A 19,711-nucleotide genomic window follows, 5' to 3' on the forward strand; every position below is an offset into this window, starting at 1 on the left:
TAATTCGTTCCTCATTGATTGAGGAAATTACTATTAATATTTGAATATTCATTTTCTCTAGTTACAAGTATACACATAAGGGCTTATTTGTATTGCGATCACAAAGAACGTAGCCTGGAAAGTTAATGACGTCGATAGCGTTAAAAATATACAGTTGAACGCGATAACGCGAAGTATAATGTTACGACAGAAATAAAATTATTGTTGCTTGATATTTGGATGAGATTATAATTATATAAAATTATATTGTTACCTGTATTGGTTCTCTTTATTTTGATAATAATGTTTGGAAGATGTGTAGGTACACGTGAAAACCTGGACTTTTTGCAAGCGTTGGACATTGTGCAATTTGGACCTTCTGCACTTGAAGAGCGATGGCGTGTAACGAATGACACTGCACAACCGGTTTTGCACTTTATTTGAACAGCATTTAATTTGAGAGAATGAACTTATATACTACCTACAACACGGTTCGGACGCGTTTTTTAGAAAAGCTTAGCGAATGTGTGTCTAGTAAATGATTACAGGATCAGTGGATTAAAAGAAAATTTACTGCATGTACTATGAAAACGAAAATAAAATAAATAAACAAAGATGCTCTTACGAAAGTGAAGTGACGTATTAAATTTTAACTTCTGATAAATAGTTAGTAATGCAATGTGGTTCTGTTGTTGTTCAGCGTTGGTCATAAAATTATAGTTAAGGCGCTAACGAAGTGCTCACCTGAACACCTACATTATCTTCCTAAGGCCCACGGCCCTACTAGTAGTACTAATCCCATTGTTTAACTATTGTGTCTGGAAATCCGGGCCTTAGGAGAATATAATAAGCGCTACGAGTGGCATTGGATATGCTGCCATATGTACGGTCTCGAACCGCACAGAATTTACCTACGTCATGCACAACCTACTTTCAGGCTGCGTGACTATTTCTCTTACTTAGTAATAATCTTTAATTCGTAAGCGATACTCTACCTTAATTCTATCTTGTAAACTAAATAACTGAATAATTATCGTCTTATATTGCACTCGCATGTTTCATTAACTTACCTTATCAACTATATTAAGAGAAGTGGGTGTTCAGTCTTAAACTAAGAACGGGCTCCTACACCATAGTTAATTTTAGACCAAATTGAAGGAGTTCGGGGCTGGTTAAAAAGTGGTGCCTGGATTATTTACTTTGTCTTCTTAGGAATAAGGGAGGCGATGTTAATCAGTCCCCCTTTACCGCTTGTCCGCTTACTTAGGTACTAAGTGATTGACAGATGTGACAGCCTACCCTTTCAAAATAATAGCAGTTCTTGTAAATCGAAGTGATTCATATTCCGTGTGAGTTTAGTACATACGTAAATAATTGCTAGCAGAGATAAACAGCTTAAAGTGCTTTTCAAAGAATGATCATCAAATTCTTCAGGCTGCAATGTCCCCCAGCCCCAAGGGACCCGCACTATACAAGGACATTCTCAAAGTGATTATAAAGTTTTTCCACAGGGAACTAAACCCAGCCTCCCACGTTGCAACTAAAAACTCTGATAACTACACTACCAAAGCTGTTAGGGATTTAGACGAAAATTATTTACAAGTAGGTAATAATAAATTAAGACACAATTTTATACCACAACACACATCTTTATTCTCTGTCTGTGTCCTAAATTAAAACATAATTTTATTATTACACAACATGTATATAGAAAGATTTTTATACAATAGTGTATAATTAATAGCTATTAACTATATTAATCAACAATACAGTAAAAGAATTATGAATCACTTAATGAGTATTGGCAGTCTATTTTAATGATATGTATCCTTTGCAGTTTGGAACAGCCGTTACCATTTACTTAACTTCTAACAATCTTGTTATTCAAATACTTTTTTTAATACTTACATACTTATGTGCATGAGATTTTATAAATTACTTTTTGTTTGCTATGACATTTATGTTATGCTTTAAAAAGCACAGCGACAAAATATGAAAATCGTAAGTAATCATCAAATGCACATAATAATTTGGTAAGTACTTATTTAAGAGTTTGCCAAGAGATTATCTAAGTTATGTTAATCAACTTATTTATTTAGGTTTAAATGTTTTTCATAAATACTTTCTCTTCTTGATGGCAAAATGTGGCTTACACTTTTGGTTTAGGCCATTAGCTTACGTTAACAATGTATAATAATTATAATATCAAGTTTCAGATAATCTCAAAGCAAACAAAATGGACCTATAACTTGCGCAAGTAGGTACGCGATTTTACTACTATATACATTTTTATTAGATACCAATTTTAATCTAAGTTGCCATTTTAACAGCTTTTAAATAAATCACATTATTTTACATAACAATATTTTTTTTTACTGTCAAACATGGAATGTCACGTTTAGTCAGTTTTTGACGGAATCACAAAATTTAAGCCCTTTTAAGAAACAACAGCTAGATCAATCAGCATTTTACATAAATATTTTAATTTCATCGTCATTAATAGGTTTCATAACTTAATTTCACTCATCAAATGAGAAATAAGTATTTTGTATAGAACATTAACGTCATAGGTAGGATATAGAAAGATTTTTTTTTCTAAATGGGGAAGTATAGAGGAAGGAAGGCAAGGAAGACGTTTGTTCAGCACTTCAGCTTATAAATTTGGGTAAGTTACTTAATTACATAAATCTTGTTTCATTAATGCTAAACGTGTATAGTGCATTCACGACGCTCTTGTTCCTTCCTTTGTTGATACCTGCGAAATGAAAAAATGCAATAGGAATTAAGCAGGTTTTGGTATTTATTATATGAGCGTAATTGCCTACATTGCCTACAAATGGTTTATTTTATTTAAGTATATGTCGTTTTCACATGAGTTTTGGACTTTTGGAAAGCGTGAACTTATGGCCGAAGCCAACACGAGAGGCCTTTTATTATAAAGAATTTCTCACGAAGATAATGATAACTTACTTGTCAATTAAAGAAGATATATCAGCGGGGATGGGCGCGATACTCCCAGAAAGACAGTCGCTCCCAGTCGGTCCCCCGCTGTTAAACAGGTAAAAATAATTAGATAATATATTATATTTAAAATAACTATTTAATCTGAAAATGAAGCTTAGGTCATAGGTATTAGGACGAAAGCTCTTGAGGGGATCATCCAAATTTTTCTACGGTGAAGGGGTAATTTTACAAATTATCGATTGTATCAATGTCAAATCGATAATATCAAGTAGTTGCAATGCCTATTTAACAGTTGTCAAAATAACATGACAGATGTAAAATAACCAAAAAAAAACACGACAATTGCGTCCTCCATCTTTGAAGAAATGCCCACAGAGCGCGGGACATCTATAAAGCAAAAATCCTGGCCTGTCATGTTTCCCGTGTTTCCCATTAATGGATAATCATTTTATAGTAGGTAAGCCCATTTTAATGTAATAATCACTAAGTTACTTATTTATTTTCGCTTATGACCTAAAAAAACACGTTATAATTAATAATGGGTACTTATTTAAGTTAAAATCACAGTAAAAAAATACGAACTTTGAAAAAGAGAAATTAGTTACAACTTCTTTTATTCTTGGTTTTCTGTTGGTCATTGCTTTTATGTTCAGGATCTCTGGAGCCTAGCTAAGTGACAAATGTTCCTATTTCTATCTTCGCTAATGTAGCCCGCGCGAATGGAGACACCACGCAAGTAAATACCTCGTAGTTCTATGAATACTGTTTATTTAATTAGAATGGGTTATACACATTTGTAACTTAGTTAGGACCCTCAGGGCTGTTTAGTAGAGTGCAAGCTGTGGGGTGGTAGTGGTGGTGGTGGTGGCGGCGGGTGTGGGCACTGGGCCTGGGCGGCGGGGAGGTACCTGTTCTACCTGCTGGCGGTGCGCGCGCTGCGCCGGCCGCTGCCGTACACGCTGCCGCCCGGGGACCCGCCCGAGCCTGCGCAGTGGACCGACATACATGTTGTAATGAAGTATGGAAACGAAACTTGTAACTTGAGTAAGGACATTTCAGCCATAATATTTTTTTTATTATGCGTTTCTACAGAAACAGAAAGCGTGCGGGAGCGAGAGAAAAGCTACTTTGTCACTCTCTACTTCGCTGTGAGTAGAATCCTGCATATCCCCGCTCCTTCTCACCGCATCAATGGAAACTTCTGTTACCTACCTACTGCGCTATAATCAAATACTTACTTAATTCCTTTTTAATTAGATTTTCTGTTTCTAATGTTAATTAAAAAATAAGTAGAATGAAATTATGAGAAACCATGACAACTTTACAGAAATAATCTGATTTGATTGCTATTAAATGAATGGTTATTACCAATTATTTGCTATAAAGTAGCTTTATAAAATTATCTACTGTTAGTACTTAGTATTGGCAGCAGTTTGATATCATAGCTCGCTTCAAAGCAGTCAATTCAACCATTAGCTATAATAGGTGTATAATGTTACCCTTAGTAGTAGTGTTGGCAGCACTGTCGCTGTTGTCGTCGGAGTCGGTGTGGTCCCTCCAGGGCGCGGGCGCGGGCGCGGCGGCGGCCCGCAGGCGGTGGCGCGCCTCCACTGTCGAGCATTTAGACAGGCTCGACTCATCTGCCGGCCAAACGCATGTGTGCAGCTCACAGAGCTCACGGGTAAGTACGCTAGCTAATTTTGATTGCTTGGCCAATTATTTCAATAAATGATTACGTGTTATCTTTTAAGTTGTTGAACTTACGTTGCAGGCATATGCAAAACGGCCTGTATGTCCCACCGCTGGGTTCAGGCTTGTCCTTAACCAAAGGGAGTATGGAGTATGCTTCACCAGTACTGGTTGGGCAACGGCAACCCATCTAGATATTATTGTGTTGCATTCACTGAAGCTCGATTGAATGTTTGGACCCTTCTGTGTCGTTGGCGACTACACAATGCAGTATTGACATTTGTGAGGAGCGAGCGTGGTGGTGCTAACCGTATCGGTAGTGGTCGCAGGCGCGGCGCCGGCGCCGGTGCGGCGGCGCGGCGTCGTCGTCGCGGCGCGCCAGCGTGCGGAACTGCAGCGAGTGCGCGCTCGCGCCCGACACGCCGAACGTCGCGTACGGGCTGATCTCGTACAGCTCCGCTGCAATATTGTTACCACATTCTCCTCGTGAGAAACAAACGACCTTCATTATGAATTTAAACATTATTCTATAAGAGTTTCAAAACTCCTTAAACCCGACATCTCCATGAACAACCAATTCATAGATTTGGGGATGTTGGGGTAAGGAGTAGGTAATGTAGATATTACACCTCCTGTAACTTCGGTCTTTCGTAAGTGAACTTATTTTTAGGTCGGAATTTTGTTAGCTCTTGAAGATTTACGATCTTGAAAATCCTCAGTAACATAAATATCGTCAGAGGCAAATTGAGGCATTACTTTATAATAAACATAGGTACTTATAGAAAATTCTAAAATGATGTACGTAGGTACCTGAGGAATCGTCATTACTCTTCTCGTTGCCATTAATGGACGACGATGAGTACAATTTGTGTCCTTCTCGGAGCTTTTCTCTTTCCGCTTCGTTGCTCTCGCTTAGTTTCCTGTCGTCTCTCATGTAGTGGTCACTTGCTATGCAGAAGAACCTGCAATACCAAAGGAATACAAGGCAAGGAATACAAACTTTACATTTTTATTAGTTTTCATTAGTAAAATTTTTTTTTTTTTGTAGCAGTAGTTTCGTTCATGTTAATAAATATTTTATCTGGTATCTAAAAATATTTATTTGATTAGGTAAGTATGCAACCTCAGGAGAACCCTATTCCATCTGATAAATGCGTTAAATTCTGGTAGTATAGATCATATCCATTATTTTATTTAGTAGGGTCTTACTTTGTGGGTTGACAATAATCGCTTTAAACACGGCTAACAAGCATAAAGTGCTTCACAATAAAGAAACCTAAGTAGCATTTGACAACCACTCAACTACGTACTTCCGTTTATGCTGTAGCAAGCAGATGATGCCAGCCAGGGTACACACTATGACGACGGCGCTGGCCACGCAAGACAGTAGCACTGTGCGCAGGCCGTTGGAACGTGCGCCCTCGGCCACCGGCGCACGCGGCTGTAATGTGGGGATGCGCCCTGCAATCGAACAGAATTCATTGCTGATTCGAGTATTTTTATGATAATGATAATTAATATTATTCCAATAACCCTCAGTACCTTACCTAACATCACCTAAGGCCACATAATAAGTTAATAGCAACACGTGAGATTGTGATCAAACGCGAACTTATAGTAATTATAAAAAGCTACCTATAATAAAATTTATCATAGAACTGACCTCCAGCCAAGGTATGTGTGTCGACAAACAGCGTGACCCGTTCTGCGCCTGCGTCGCTTTCCGCTTCCACTGCTAACTCGTACCATGTGCCTGGCGTCAGGTCGCCTACTACATGACTTGCAGAACTCATCAGGTCTCCCACCTGCAAATATTCACCACAGCTAAATTACTTACAACGAGTAGGTCTTTGTCAAAATAGCTTGTCTTATTGCGTGGCTAAAGTAGCTTGCTCAGGAAATTTTGAATATCTTGGCCATAGAAATGTTATTTTTAATGATCCGATTTTAGTGTGACATATTTGTAAGCGTAAAACACGCCTTCCTAAATTCGATTGGAGAGTAATTTAAACATGATCTGCATTTTATTTGAGATATTATGTTATTGGATGTTCTCTGTTTAACTACTCCATTTGGGATATACTAGGTAGTGAGCTTATGTTATGTTTTTTGCGTTTATCTATGTACATTGCGGACTATATGGCGTGAAGGTAAGTTGATATGTTTCGTACTTTAATCCAATGTTCAGCTCCAGCTCGACGGTAGGAGACGCGGAAGCCAAGAATAGGGCAGCCGCCGTCCCTCCACGCGTAGAAGTTGATTTTGATGGCCGTCGAGTTGGCGTACATGTGTTCTTCTGGCTTTGGTGGCTTTGGACCTGAAATTAAAACAAAATCTTTAAAATCGTCTTATAAGTATAACATAAATGTCATCATCATCAGCCGTATGACGCCCACTGCTGGGCATAGGCCTCCCCCAAGGATCTCCATGACGATCGGTTCTGCGCTGCCAGATCGTTGGTCCACCTTGTAGCGGGCCTACCCACTGAGCGTCGTCCGACACGTGGTCGCCACTCCAGAACCTTTCCGCCCCATCGGCCATCGGATCTCCTCGCTATGTGTCCTGCCCACTGCCACTTCAGCTTTGCAATTCTCCGAGCTATGTCGGTGACTTTAGTTCTCCTGCGGATCTCCTCATTTCTGATTCGATCGAGCAGGGAAATACCGAGCATAGCTCTCTCCATTGCCCGCTGAGCGACACCGAGCCTCCACACGAGACCCATAGTAAGCGGCCACGTCTCACTGCCGTAGGTCATCACTGGCAACACGCACTGGTCAAAGACTTTCGTCTTGAGACACTGAGGTATTTTGGACGAGAAGATATTCCGCAGCTTCCCGAACGCTGCCCATCCGAGTTGGATCCGACGAGAGATCTCTTTCTCGAAGTTGGACTTATAAGTATAACATAAATGTATTATTCATATAATTATATCTACTAACTTATGAATAAATGGACAATTACCCGTATTAGCTTGGCATTGCGTATCGTTAGGTAGCTACTTTTCAATTAAAAAAATCTAGTAGATAATGACTCACGTCCTCCCCTAGTAGTGGCAGTGAGGACCTCGCTGGGCGGTCCTATGGAGATTTTATTCCAAGCTTGTATCTTGGCGTTGTATGTGGTGCCACACTTCAGCATCTCCATAGTGTATGCAGACACTTCTGGTGATAGTTCCACCGTGTGCCATTCTGTTTCTGATGCTTGTTTGTAGTTGAGGATGTATCCTGGAATCAATCGATGGAAAAGTACTTGGTTTAGAATCTTAGATATGATAGAATTTTCTTCCCATAAGGAATGATGTATTATTTTTCTCACCCAATATAGGCTCGGTGACATCAGGCGGCGGTGGCTGCCAATGTAGCTTGATAGCGGAAGCAGTGGTGTAGTGTAGAGCCAGCGCAGGCGCCGCCGGCGGGAGGAGCGCCGTCACCGAGTACACGATCGCATCCTCGCCCAGCGCGTTGCTGGCCGTGCATGTGAAGTTACCTGACGACTGCTCGTTTACCTCTATAAAAAAAGTTTTATACTGATATTTTAATGTTATTTCTCGGTATTTTCATGAACAACCCTATTGAAGTTACAAAATATTCGGATTGAAGGAGGAAACTTTTTTATAGGTTGGGAAAAGATTCGGGATTTGGATTAGGCTGTACGTTTATCGATTTGTTAAAAATAGTTTCGTTGGCGTCGGTCATCAGATTTATTGAAGTCGAATCGATCACTCGATCTATTCGGTCAATATCCATTAGCTTTGAATGATCAAGATAAGGCGATGTAATGATGCGCCTACGTAGTCGGCGTGGTTACCGGTGATGTGCAGGTGGCCGCGGTGCGTGACCCGGTAGTGCGGGTGGTGCGTGACGGGCTGGCGCCGGTGCGTCCAGCGCGAGCGCGGCGCGGGCGCGCCCAGCGCCGTGCACGCCAGCAGCGCGCCGGCGCCCGCGCGCGCGCGCACCGCGCCGCCGAACGACGCGATGCGCGCCGCGCCTGGGGCAACGGCGACAGATTACATACATTTTCTTCATTTACGAATATTAAATGACAATATATAACGAATATTAAGTGATGAAAAGTGGTTTAAAATGTCGAAAAAAGAAAACATAACAAACTCACTTCTGCTACTAGGCCCCTGTCCGACCACAGGCGTGGACTCTCCCTCTCCCGAGCCAGTGGTAGCCGATACCCAGAACTCGTAGAGCTGGCTCTCGAGCAGGTTGCGAACCTGGAACATGAGCTCCACGTCCGGTTTCTTGTCTGCTGACACTGTGAAGCTCGAATGCTTGCCTAACCTGGGCAGAAAAAGGAAAACTATTAGAATATAATATGTAGTCGTTACATGAGCCCTATCGAGGCCTTAGGCGGCGCGATAATAACCCTGCTACCAGATTTTAGTGAAGTCGGAAAGAATCTCGGAGCTTAGTGACTTTTAGTCTACCTATACGAAAAAATATATACTTATATGAAAGCGTCCTTACCTGCCCGCTTCTCTGTAGTAGACAGTATAATGCGAGATGATCCCGTTAGGATGTAACGGCGGAAGCCAGCTGACTAGCACTGAGTCGCTGGAAAACGCTAACGCTTTGATCTTGTGTGGGGCCGAGGGCACTGCAACGATCAATAGAATATTTTAAAATAAATCTCATAAAGTATTAAATGTCTGTCAATAAATCTAATAAAGCCAACGACAAGTGTAGTGTTGTTTAAAGTGTGATTTAACTCGTACCAAACATAATAAAAAGTTTTAAGAAAAAGTTCAAGAAAAAGTTCAAGATTTTGATAAGGAAGTCATTAAAGCAATATGGACCTTCGCGGACCGTGTTGCTCTTTGTACCAAGTAGATTCACGTATAAATTGACTTTGTCTGTCACTACAATAAGTAAGATAAATTACACATCAATGTTTCAATTGATTATATAAACTCAATTGCTGTATTGATGTAGCGGTACGAATAAACTAAAACGGAACTGAATAAGAGGCGGTGGTATCCCTCACAAAATACTCGTTTTATTAGTCCGCGTACGTTAGAAGTAGATAAAATTGTTTAATTACAACTACTCAGTACACTCCGCCAAAAAAAAAGAGCATTTTTTTTTTATTCCTGCATAATTATAAATCTGGAAAATCTGTTATTCGAGCCCGAGAGCGAGAGAAAGGATTAGAAGAAGAAGACACAATTATAATAATCATCAATAATATTAAATTACATAATAAAGACATCTCACCATCTTCCTCGGTCATGCAGTAGACGGGCGGGCTGCGCTTGCCGTCGCCAGCGTTGGTGAACGCCAGCACCTGCACCGAGTAGTTGGTGTACTTGCGCAGCGTGTGTAGGTACGTCTCCGTCGTCGTCACGCGCTTGATCTCACCCACGTCCGCTGGGAAGGTCATAGAAAAATTCTGGGCTCACAAAATCTGACATGCCATCGATTAGATGCATGGTGATGCGACATTGTACCACTTTATTGATGAGATATTTGGAGCACGATATTGGAGAATTAACTTACAATGTTGGCTATTCTGTATTTCGGTTAGATCTATCAGATCAACGCGACCTTCAATCGCTTTCAATACAACACTACCACTGCATCGCTTTGCTCAGGTTAGATTAAATGGATCATTTATTCAAACACAATAAACGAAGGTTAAAGAAGAACAAGATTACGTATGATCAGGGTTACCAAATCAAATCCATAAATAAAAAGAAAGACTCACCATGGTCCGTGGTGAGCGGCGTATAGATGACTTTGTACCCCTGGATGATGCCGCCGTGCTGGCCCAGCGGCGGCGGGCCCCAGGAGACCTTCATGCTGGATGACGATAGTGCTGAGCATATCACACGCGTTGGGTGCGATTCGGGCACTGGAAAAATTCAGGAAATGATTATTTATTAAATTAAATAAACCACAGGCAGGCCAGTAATAACTGACTCAGGAAACTGCCCACCGTATTGAAATTGGCCAAGAAAGCTAACTTAGAAGATAAAGATATTAACTTTGAAATTGTTACTCAGCTCAGGAAACATTAAACTAAACAAAGATCTCACCTCCCTCGAGAGTGGTGGCGGTGACGGGCGCGGAGGCGGGCCCGGCGGCGACGCCGTTGAACGCGCGCACGCGCACCTCGTACCGCGTGAATTTGCGCAGCGCAGACAGACTCAACTCCGTCGCTGACCACCCGTTTACTGTTAGTGTTCTGGAGACATACACACCAAAGTTACACCTTGATGATTGGAAAGCGCTTTGGCTGCTAATGTGGAAACTATCTAAATCTTGACAGTTCAAAATGTCGTTGTATTTATTTATTCTAACGTAACGAAAACATTTCTTTGTTTTAAAATGACTAAGTAGATTCGTTTTCAACTCATACCACCACGTAAGATTACGTTTACGTGTTAGTGGCAAAACACGATGATAAGATAAAGAGGATATGACCAAAGTTATTCTGTTGCGGTTACCTATAGGTACTCGACATTTGACCGCTCCTCACTTGGAGGTGTTCTGCAGCGGCGTCCCAGTTGGTCCAATATTGGTACAGGTGACAACATAGTCCAGCAGCTCACTATGCCACTGGAGTGCAGCACAAGAATAGTACGTCCTCATACCTGGACGTGTTATGCAGCGGTGTCCCCGCAGGCCCAATCTCAGTGCAGGTGACAGCGTATCCTAGCAGTTCACCGTGCCACGCGTCACGGGCTGGGGCGCGCCACGAGACCAGCAGCTCCCCCGCCCCGCCGGCCGTCACATGCACGTTGGTCGGCGCTTCTGATGGGGCTGAAAGTTCAAATGGTTGAGTATTTTCGGAGTAAGTAATAGTCCAAATTCTCTTGTGTAGAAAGTTTCGAATCATATGTTTGGTTTCGCGTGTGAGATTAAGTATTTTATTTTGTTCCTTGCATAGTCAGAGACGAATGCAGATACATTAAGTCAACTACTTCGACAAATGGCGATCATCATCATCCGTACGACGCCCACTGCTGGGCATAGGCCTCCCCCAAGGATCTCCACGACTATCAGTCGACGGTCGGTCGGCGACAAATGGCGATAGTTGACAGGATTTGATTACTTACTTCCTCTCAATTGCCTTCTAACGACTAGTGGCTTTGTCCACCAATAATGACGAGGTGATTACTGAAGTGAAATGAATGAAATTACAATCGACGTGTAGATTCCTTTTTCGTGTGGATTTTAGTTCTGTGCAATAAAGTATATTTGATTTGATTTGATTTGATTCCTACCTTCTTCCTGCGTCTTGACGACGACGGGCTCGGTGAAGGCGCTGCGGTCGATCTGGTTGATGGCAGCGATGCGAATCATGTACGCGGTATGTGGTTTCAGGTTGCTCACCAGAGCCTCGTAGTGAATGTCTCCTTTCTTAGTGAGGCTGTGGAAGTAGTGTCAACAAAAATGTATAGCCTCCTAAGGCCTAGATTTCCAGACTACTGCATGGATTCGCACAAAAATGGCACAGGTTTTGTATCCGAGACTTTTCTTCTATTCTTACAATTTTTTTATTAAATTTTTTACTAATTAAAAAATGCTGAGGGCTCTTATTGAATTGATCTAAAAACATGACTCGCCCGGATTTTGAACCCGTTGTGCTGTAAAATAAAATTATGCTTGAACGTGCAACAGTGAAATCGAGACTTGTCTTGTTCGTCTGAGAAAACGTCGGTCGAGAAATACGTACGACTCAGTTCAATAGTGTATAAATTGTTGTGTCAAGTACTTACGTAATAAAATTGTTGGCGGGTCCATGGACGGAGACGTTGAGTGTGGTGGCAGCGTCCCACTGGTGCGCGCGGATGGAGGCCTGTGGGGACAGCTCGGCGTACTGCACGCAGTAGCCAACCAGCGGTGAGTTGCCGTCGAACCCCTGCGACCACGACAGGCGCACCGCGCGCGACAGGATCTCCGTCACTGTGAGCGAGTGTGGCGAGTCCGGCTTTTCTGGAATTCGACGGATTTGGATGTCAGGTACTGGGAGTGTTTGAATAAACTAAACGTAGCTTATTTGTGAGTTATAGCTAACATAAAGTGGTAGTGAGAATTTTACAAATTTTACCCTCTCATCTTCTTATTAAATGTTCTAGAAACAAGTTCGAAATTACCTACGCATTTGGAATCTGGACATAATGAAAGAGTATTGGAGTAGTAATCAGTAGAAGATGCTACACCGATAAGGCCCCGACGCCCTACTTAGAGAGTGAAGATTATTTAATGAAACAAGTGAAATGATTTCACATAAAAGGTAGTATTATTCCTTATTCTATGGTAAAACTCACCCCATCATGAAAGTGGCACTTACCTTGGACGGATAAATAAATGTAATGGTCGCTGTGACCGTAGGCATTGACAGCTTGGCACTTGTAAACACCAGAGTCCTGTCTGTCGGCTCTGCTGATGTATAATTGGGACCTTAAACCACTATCAGTCTTTGCTTCAGAGATGCTTAACCTGGAAATGAATACGTAGGTATGAGTAGGTAGTTATGGATAAATCTTTTTTTTTTCTAAAGTGAGGGTTGGTACTACCTATAAGTATTAAGATCTAGCTGGTTGGTGTTGTGCGCCCACTGCACGCGTATGGGGCTGTCTCCGCGCACGTCGCAAACGAGAGTCGCGGGCGCATCGCGACGGGCCGTCATGTTGTGTGACGTCAGTTCGAAACGGGCTGGCTCTGTGGGAAAGATATTTTAAGGCATGAGATAGATCAATAACGCGTTTTAAAAGTTGTACAGATATATATCCAAAAAAAAAAAAAAAAATTAGAAGTATAGCCCGCTTGATTATTATTTATTTTGTTTGAATCAGTCGGTAGCGTGACTTAACTAACCTACTGTGTGGGTAACGGATGCAAAACACTTGTAAGTCGGAAATAAGTACCTACTACTTAGTTTATAATATATTATTTTATATCCAGAAGATTTCGACAAAATTGTCTATCAAAGAACAATGCTATGTCTATTAATTGGTCGATATCCGACTATCGTGCTGAATCGAAGCTCGTTCGAAGCATGAACGCTTTCAATACCGTTACCTAACACTTACCATTGACAGCAACATAGATGGTGTGCGTGAGAGGCGAGCCGACCCCGTTCTCAGCCTTGCACATGTAGTGGCCCTCGTCATAGGGCAGGGCTGAATCCAGGAGCAGCGTCCCGTTGGGAAACAGCTGGTGTCTCCGGCCCAGGGTCATCAGCGGCACGTACTCAGTTGAACCTGACCCTAGAGAAGTCATCGACATCGTTGGGCACAGGGATTTGTCAACATTTAGGATTTTATTGACATTACGGAGTTCACCTCAAGGAAAATCTGTCAAGCTGGTTTGATTGGCGATCTATCTTATCTGTTCTTGGCATGGCATCTATTTGGAAACTGACTAGGTACTTGCCAACATTTTCAGTGGGTCGAATCAGTGGCTGTTTAGACCATAATGATGGTTGTGACGATGGTCGGAACATAACTGGAAAAACTAAATAAATGTGATATGGAGTGATAAGAATTCTCATAGTTTAACTAGGTACTTAACAAAAACTTATGAATTTTGCTCATCAGGCATTTGACTTTGGTTTTTTTTCTCCATTTTATGTAAGTACAAGCACTTACCTCTCTGTTTGTGCCAGGTGATCTGCGGAGTAGGCGAGCCCGTAGTCTGACAGTGAAGAGCCACGGGCTCTCCCGCCAGCACTGCCTCATCCTTCGGCTCCACCACCCATTTAGGTGATACTGCAGCGTGCAAAGGTTACAAGATATCGTTTAGATAACTCTGAAAATTATTGGTGACAAAGTAAAACGAACTCGATGTGTCCCAGCATGTTGCTTAGTAGATAAGTTCGAATGAAACAATCAGAGAGTCGTGGGATGATTAATTAAATTCTGTTTAGATTTCTGCAGTGACTGAAAGTCGTATTCAGTGGTTTATAGTCCGAGCCGGATTCGAACCCGTGACTCTACGATGTAAGCACTCTACGATGTAAAAAAGCAATATTGCAATTTGACATTTGCGCATATAAATGTAAGTGCGCAATGCAAACAAATGTCAAATAGCAATATTGCTTTCTTAGATGAATTGCAACAATGTGGCCTGTTTAGACCCCCAGGGCACAGGTCTATTACGGATTAGAGTTTTTAGCAGTAAAAAACTTACTTTTAGCTTTGTCTGAATACCAACATTACCTTTCCTCGCAGCTTATTGAATTTATTTCAAATAAACAAATAAGATTAAGAACTAATTACTTAGGTACTTACAGCTAATAAATATTTATGACTTAAAATTTGTGAGAAAAGACACAGGAAGTCGACATATATAATAACAGACTTATACATAGGCTAGTGCCGTATCATTGCTTACAGTTTACAAAGTCTTAAGCTTAAGAATATAATGTGGCAAACAATTTCATTACCCTTTCCTTTAGCCATCTGTAATCCATTGCTGAGCAAAACAAAATAATATTAAATACAGTTTTACATTGGCAAGCTATACGGTACAACAATTTAAAGGAAAAACAAGTTACAAAGTTAGTCAGTGCTCAGTGGTGCTAAAAAGTGCTATTTATTAACTCTACTGCCAACCTATTTTTCTTGGACGACGATTCTTTACTTCAGTGAATTTTGAAATCGGGAAATAAGTTTGGAATTCAATTTGTACGGCGAGGGCTTGGTTTTAATAAAATCTTTTTTTTGTCGCCTGAGCTAAAAGGAGAACGATCTTTCTGCTAATTCCAATTACTTTGGCAGGTATAGCACGTTTGAGATGATTCAATAAGAAAAGAAATGGATTAAAATCTCTAACGATATTACCCAAATATTCCTATAGGTATATTTTTCGATTTATATCGTCGGCTATTTTAAAATTCTGTCAAACTTTTTACTTTGTATTAAGTACTTTATTTACTTATTAACTTTATTTTTTATAGAAACACAGTGCCTATTTAGGGATGGAAATAATTATGTTTCGTTAGTTAGATACCTATAACGACTACAAAATGGTTGAATATTTACATAACAGATGCAATGCTAATATTCATTCCGGTAATAGCGGCAAATAGCGTTTGCAATTTTCAATTCAAAATTTAAGCTCTGGAATAAGCAGAGAATCGGCTGATTGCAGAATTAGTTTTAATATTTTATGGATATTACTCGTTACGTTGAAAAGTAGGTGAGTCTGTTGGGAGTAGTGCAATTAGTGACGTACCGTTGGGCATACCCATTGTTGAATTACATTTACATGGTTTTTATAATAGTACCTAAGTACGCCAAGGACCTGTGTAGCCTCGACTTGGTTCTAATAAAGTAAAAAAAGTAATTAAAGAAAAAAATAATTTTAAACGAAGTCAACAAATAACAGCGTTGTAACGTTTAGCGCTTTATGCGCATTCTATTAGCTTTTGTAGTCTCCTGAATGAATTATGACCTCGATGCGTTCTCAGATAGGGTTAGATTGCTGTTTAAAATAGTAACAAATGTTATCTTAACTTTTAATATATTTTATTATTGCAATTATGATATAATATTACACCAAATATAGTTAAAATACCGATAGAAGCGTGATACGGTGCTGGTGCTAACATTATCGTGACACTTCACATTGTGCTTGGTGCAAGCGTGGTATGGAGTGCGAAAGTGCTCATATAGTGCTCAGATAGTGCTGGATTGTGCTCGACGGTATGGCGTGGTTACCTTTGACCACTAGTTCTGCAGTATAGTTAACTTTGGCCGCTGAGTTGGAAGCAACGCAAGTGTAAAGTCCGCTGTGTCGTGCCGACACCTCTTTGAATACGAGGTTGCTGAAAAAGTCAGCACCTCGCTCCTCCACCTACGCAAGTGGAGGTATGGCGTGAATTTTTGGAGTAATACATGTGGGTTATGTTAAAACCATGAAATATTTAATGATATTCTTGTTACATATAAACTAATAAAGAATTGCTCGTTCATTTGGGGATGGCTGTTTAGGTAATTAGTTCTGAATGTGAAATCTACTCTCACAAATGATAGCTTAATGCTGATAGCCTCATGATGTTGTTATTTTGCGGACAAAAAATATTTACTGAATATCTGAAACCTTTCTTAGCTTTACACTTCGTAAGATTGCCTAAGAAGTAAACTTCAAGACCAAGCATTAATACATTATAGATCATCATAGCTCCAACAGTACCGGGAAACTGACCTGTAAAGACGAGGGTATAGGTCCATTGTCTTTGAGCCAGGTGAAGTGGACAGGCATGTCCCCTGACGTCACGCTGCAGCTGACTTGCGCACGCTTGCCTTCTTGGAGGTTGGCAGAGAATGAGAACGGCTCGATCTCTGGTGGATCTGATGGATAAAATGTTTTGTGTAAGATTATAATGCGCGATGTCAAATGCCTTCAGTAAGTCGATATGGAGTCAACACCAGGGTTGGTGTCGTTGATGACGACATCGACTGTAAAGCTCATAGGAGAAGGAATGAAAGATTTATGCTAGGTACTTAATATTAAAAGGCTTCTAGACATTGCACTATATCTAGATACCTTGACTTCCAAACCAAAGGTTCATTTCTTTTCTGTACTGTCTCGGGTCTGGGTACTTCTTCATCGACCTGCAATAGAGCTGCTGCACGGATCGTGATCCATGAGGGCAGAGAGGATTTATGTTTTTTTTTTCACTCTTCAAGGCTTCAGCCCACCTTCACCCCATCATTTTTTTCAGTTTATCTAAGCACACAGCTTCAAATTTTAATCTAAACACAAACACTCTGGAAATGCTGCGCGCCTGCCGCTATTCGCATTTTAATTAACCGTCGAGTCTTTGTTCATTTACATTTTAAAACAATTTTTTGCTCGAGTTTCTTTATTCGTTACGGTTGCGCCAGAAAAGGGTCATCAAAAATATATTCTCGGCGCCCCACATTCTTTATTTGGCTCGTGATTTTTTCAAGTGTATAAAAGCCTTCAGGCTGTGAGTTCAAGCTCATTTATAGATATGTTTATTTTTTATTCTATTTTTGTGTTGGATATCAAATCACGATTTAAAGAGCAAATGTGTACGAATTATCACATTTTTACTAAGTTTTACATTTTATTTATTGGGGCAGTGAAGATTTTGGACTCTTGAAGACGCAGAGCCTTGAGCCTAACCTAGGAGTGAAATAGGTTTATCTAACTCGAGAATAAAGATTGTTTTTTAGAGAAAGACAACACCTTTATTAGACTGCGCCCGGTCTATTCCTATGCCGTTATTACCTATGCAATAAGTGGATAGGTACGAAGCGCTTAGATAGAGAAGCTATAGGTACTTACTGCTGACAATGAGTTGCAGCTCCCTCCTGGCCATTTCCCCGTGGGGGCCCGTGACCACGCAGGTGTAGGCCCCAGCGTGGGTGGGCTCCACCCTCTGAATCCGCAAGGCCCCATCTGTGCCACTGTCCCACTCCACGGAGCTACCATCTCGCTCCCATTTCACTGAACTGGATAGATAACCATGAAATGAAGAATGATGAGCTAAGAGTAAGAAAGTTGACTTAATTATACACTTTTATTTATTTTTCTGTTTGACTGGTTATTCGGCTGAGCTACCTACATCACTTACGAATTCTTACACAGAAGTTATAATGTTCGGTTGAACGTCTCCCTTCTTAATAAATATTGGTAATAATTTTCTTTACCTTATAGGATAGCCAGAATAGGGGCAATACAACACCAGCTCTCGACCAGCCACAGCTCTGGTTGGTCCAATGGATCTCACGTAAGGTGGTCCTGAAACAATAAATAAAAATGAAACTGGACTTATCAAATTGAAGACTACTTCAAATGCGATAGAAAGATGGCACAGAAAGAGACGGGATACTATAAATAGTTAAGCAGATCCTTATCTCTGTTTTCTTTGTATGTTTTGGAGTCGATCCCATTGAGTACTAAGAAATAAATATGAAGGGTGAAGAAGTAGGTTTTACCATAGATATTGTTGCTGGGAGACACCTGGTCACCTAGACTAGACAAATAGTTGAAAAAAGCGAAGAAACTAAGGAAAAAGAAAAAGAAACAGGACTCACCATAGATATTGAGCCGGGAGGTATGAGCGACCTCTCCAAGCGAGTTGGCGGCCCTGCAGGTGTAGAGGCCGCCGTCCTCTGACCTCACGGCCGATATGTTCAGGTAGCTCACCACGTCGTTGTTCTTCGTCGTGAACTGTTCCACGCTGTATCTAGGTGAAATCAAACTGTTGATTAATACGAATAAGTAGAGTCAATCTAAGGTACAGGCCATACATAAAGGCGCAGAAAGAAAATCTCAGAAGATAATTGTAAGAGTAAAGAGCACATGAGAGTCAGAAATCGAGGCGCGAACCTAACGTGCCACTGGCTGAGCATATTTTGTGTTATAATACACCGAACATTTCATTCCTTCATTTTCTTATCCGGCCTCTCTTTGACTTCTTCATTCTTATCGACTCGCAATATCCGGCCGACCTCTCCGATAAACGTTGATACCATCATACCATGTTTAGTAATACAGGTACTCTGTTGTGTGGGACATGTCTAATGTTACGTAAACCAACACAGCGAACGTAGAATATGCCCGCGTCACCGCTTTCTGTCTTATGGGAACCTAAAGACAATGCAGTACCTAATCTGTGTCTAGGGGTCAGTCATATTCAACCACCAACATTAGATCAACCAAGAAACGATCGACGCCTTAGTAGCCACCAACAGTAACTTGTTGGTACACTTATATGATTATTATTTTTAATATTTATTACCAATAATCACTGAGTCACTTGTGGTACACCGGCTGACTTCTCAAATGGGGTTCGAACTATTGGACCGGTTCCCACCTACATAATGTCGCAAATCCTGATGTTAATTTGACTAGCATACAGGCTAAATCCTTCCATTTCCACTAATAAATATGATCCCGGCTAAAAGTTTTTGAAGAGTGTACGTACTCATTAAACGATGTTAACTTTCTTTGTATAGTACTACTAGGTCCTTAATTTTATTTACACTGGTATTGTACTATGTATATTAATTATGCCAATAAAGATATTTTGAAATTGAATTGAATATTGGACCGGACTTGCACCAATGAGTTTATTTATTACTTTT

At 40.8% G+C, this 19,711-nt stretch overlaps 1 protein-coding gene across 1 annotated transcript in view; it reads right to left on the minus strand.

The window, feature by feature from the left end:
* Positions 1-1,650: 1,650 nt before the first annotated feature.
* The window catches only part of LOC126375869 (Down syndrome cell adhesion molecule-like protein Dscam2), a 168,959-nt gene continuing 150,898 nt past the window's right edge, over positions 1,651-19,711 (minus strand). Inside the window, exons 10-38 of the mRNA XM_050022942.1 lie at positions 18,659-18,810; positions 18,272-18,362; positions 17,907-18,073; positions 16,797-16,942; positions 16,310-16,445; positions 14,237-14,356; positions 13,679-13,855; positions 13,163-13,307; positions 12,937-13,085; positions 12,362-12,578; positions 11,867-12,012; positions 11,234-11,402; positions 10,676-10,824; positions 10,345-10,491; positions 9,855-10,007; positions 9,108-9,237; positions 8,746-8,921; positions 8,440-8,619; positions 7,948-8,139; positions 7,668-7,856; positions 6,804-6,949; positions 6,296-6,437; positions 5,943-6,093; positions 5,443-5,594; positions 4,942-5,091; positions 4,443-4,583; positions 3,861-3,927; positions 2,950-3,027; positions 1,651-2,734 (exon numbers count right to left, since the gene is read on the minus strand). Coding sequence (XP_049878899.1) covers positions 2,683-2,734; positions 2,950-3,027; positions 3,861-3,927; positions 4,443-4,583; positions 4,942-5,091; positions 5,443-5,594; positions 5,943-6,093; positions 6,296-6,437; positions 6,804-6,949; positions 7,668-7,856; positions 7,948-8,139; positions 8,440-8,619; positions 8,746-8,921; positions 9,108-9,237; positions 9,855-10,007; positions 10,345-10,491; positions 10,676-10,824; positions 11,234-11,402; positions 11,867-12,012; positions 12,362-12,578; positions 12,937-13,085; positions 13,163-13,307; positions 13,679-13,855; positions 14,237-14,356; positions 16,310-16,445; positions 16,797-16,942; positions 17,907-18,073; positions 18,272-18,362; positions 18,659-18,810 — 4,210 coding nt within the window. The 3' untranslated portion in view covers positions 1,651-2,682. The remainder of the gene's footprint in view (positions 2,735-2,949; positions 3,028-3,860; positions 3,928-4,442; positions 4,584-4,941; positions 5,092-5,442; positions 5,595-5,942; positions 6,094-6,295; positions 6,438-6,803; positions 6,950-7,667; positions 7,857-7,947; positions 8,140-8,439; positions 8,620-8,745; positions 8,922-9,107; positions 9,238-9,854; positions 10,008-10,344; positions 10,492-10,675; positions 10,825-11,233; positions 11,403-11,866; positions 12,013-12,361; positions 12,579-12,936; positions 13,086-13,162; positions 13,308-13,678; positions 13,856-14,236; positions 14,357-16,309; positions 16,446-16,796; positions 16,943-17,906; positions 18,074-18,271; positions 18,363-18,658; positions 18,811-19,711) is intronic.

Source organism: Pectinophora gossypiella, chromosome 2, assembly GCF_024362695.1.
Source record: "Pectinophora gossypiella chromosome 2, ilPecGoss1.1, whole genome shotgun sequence".
Taxonomy (NCBI): domain Eukaryota; kingdom Metazoa; phylum Arthropoda; class Insecta; order Lepidoptera; family Gelechiidae; genus Pectinophora; species Pectinophora gossypiella.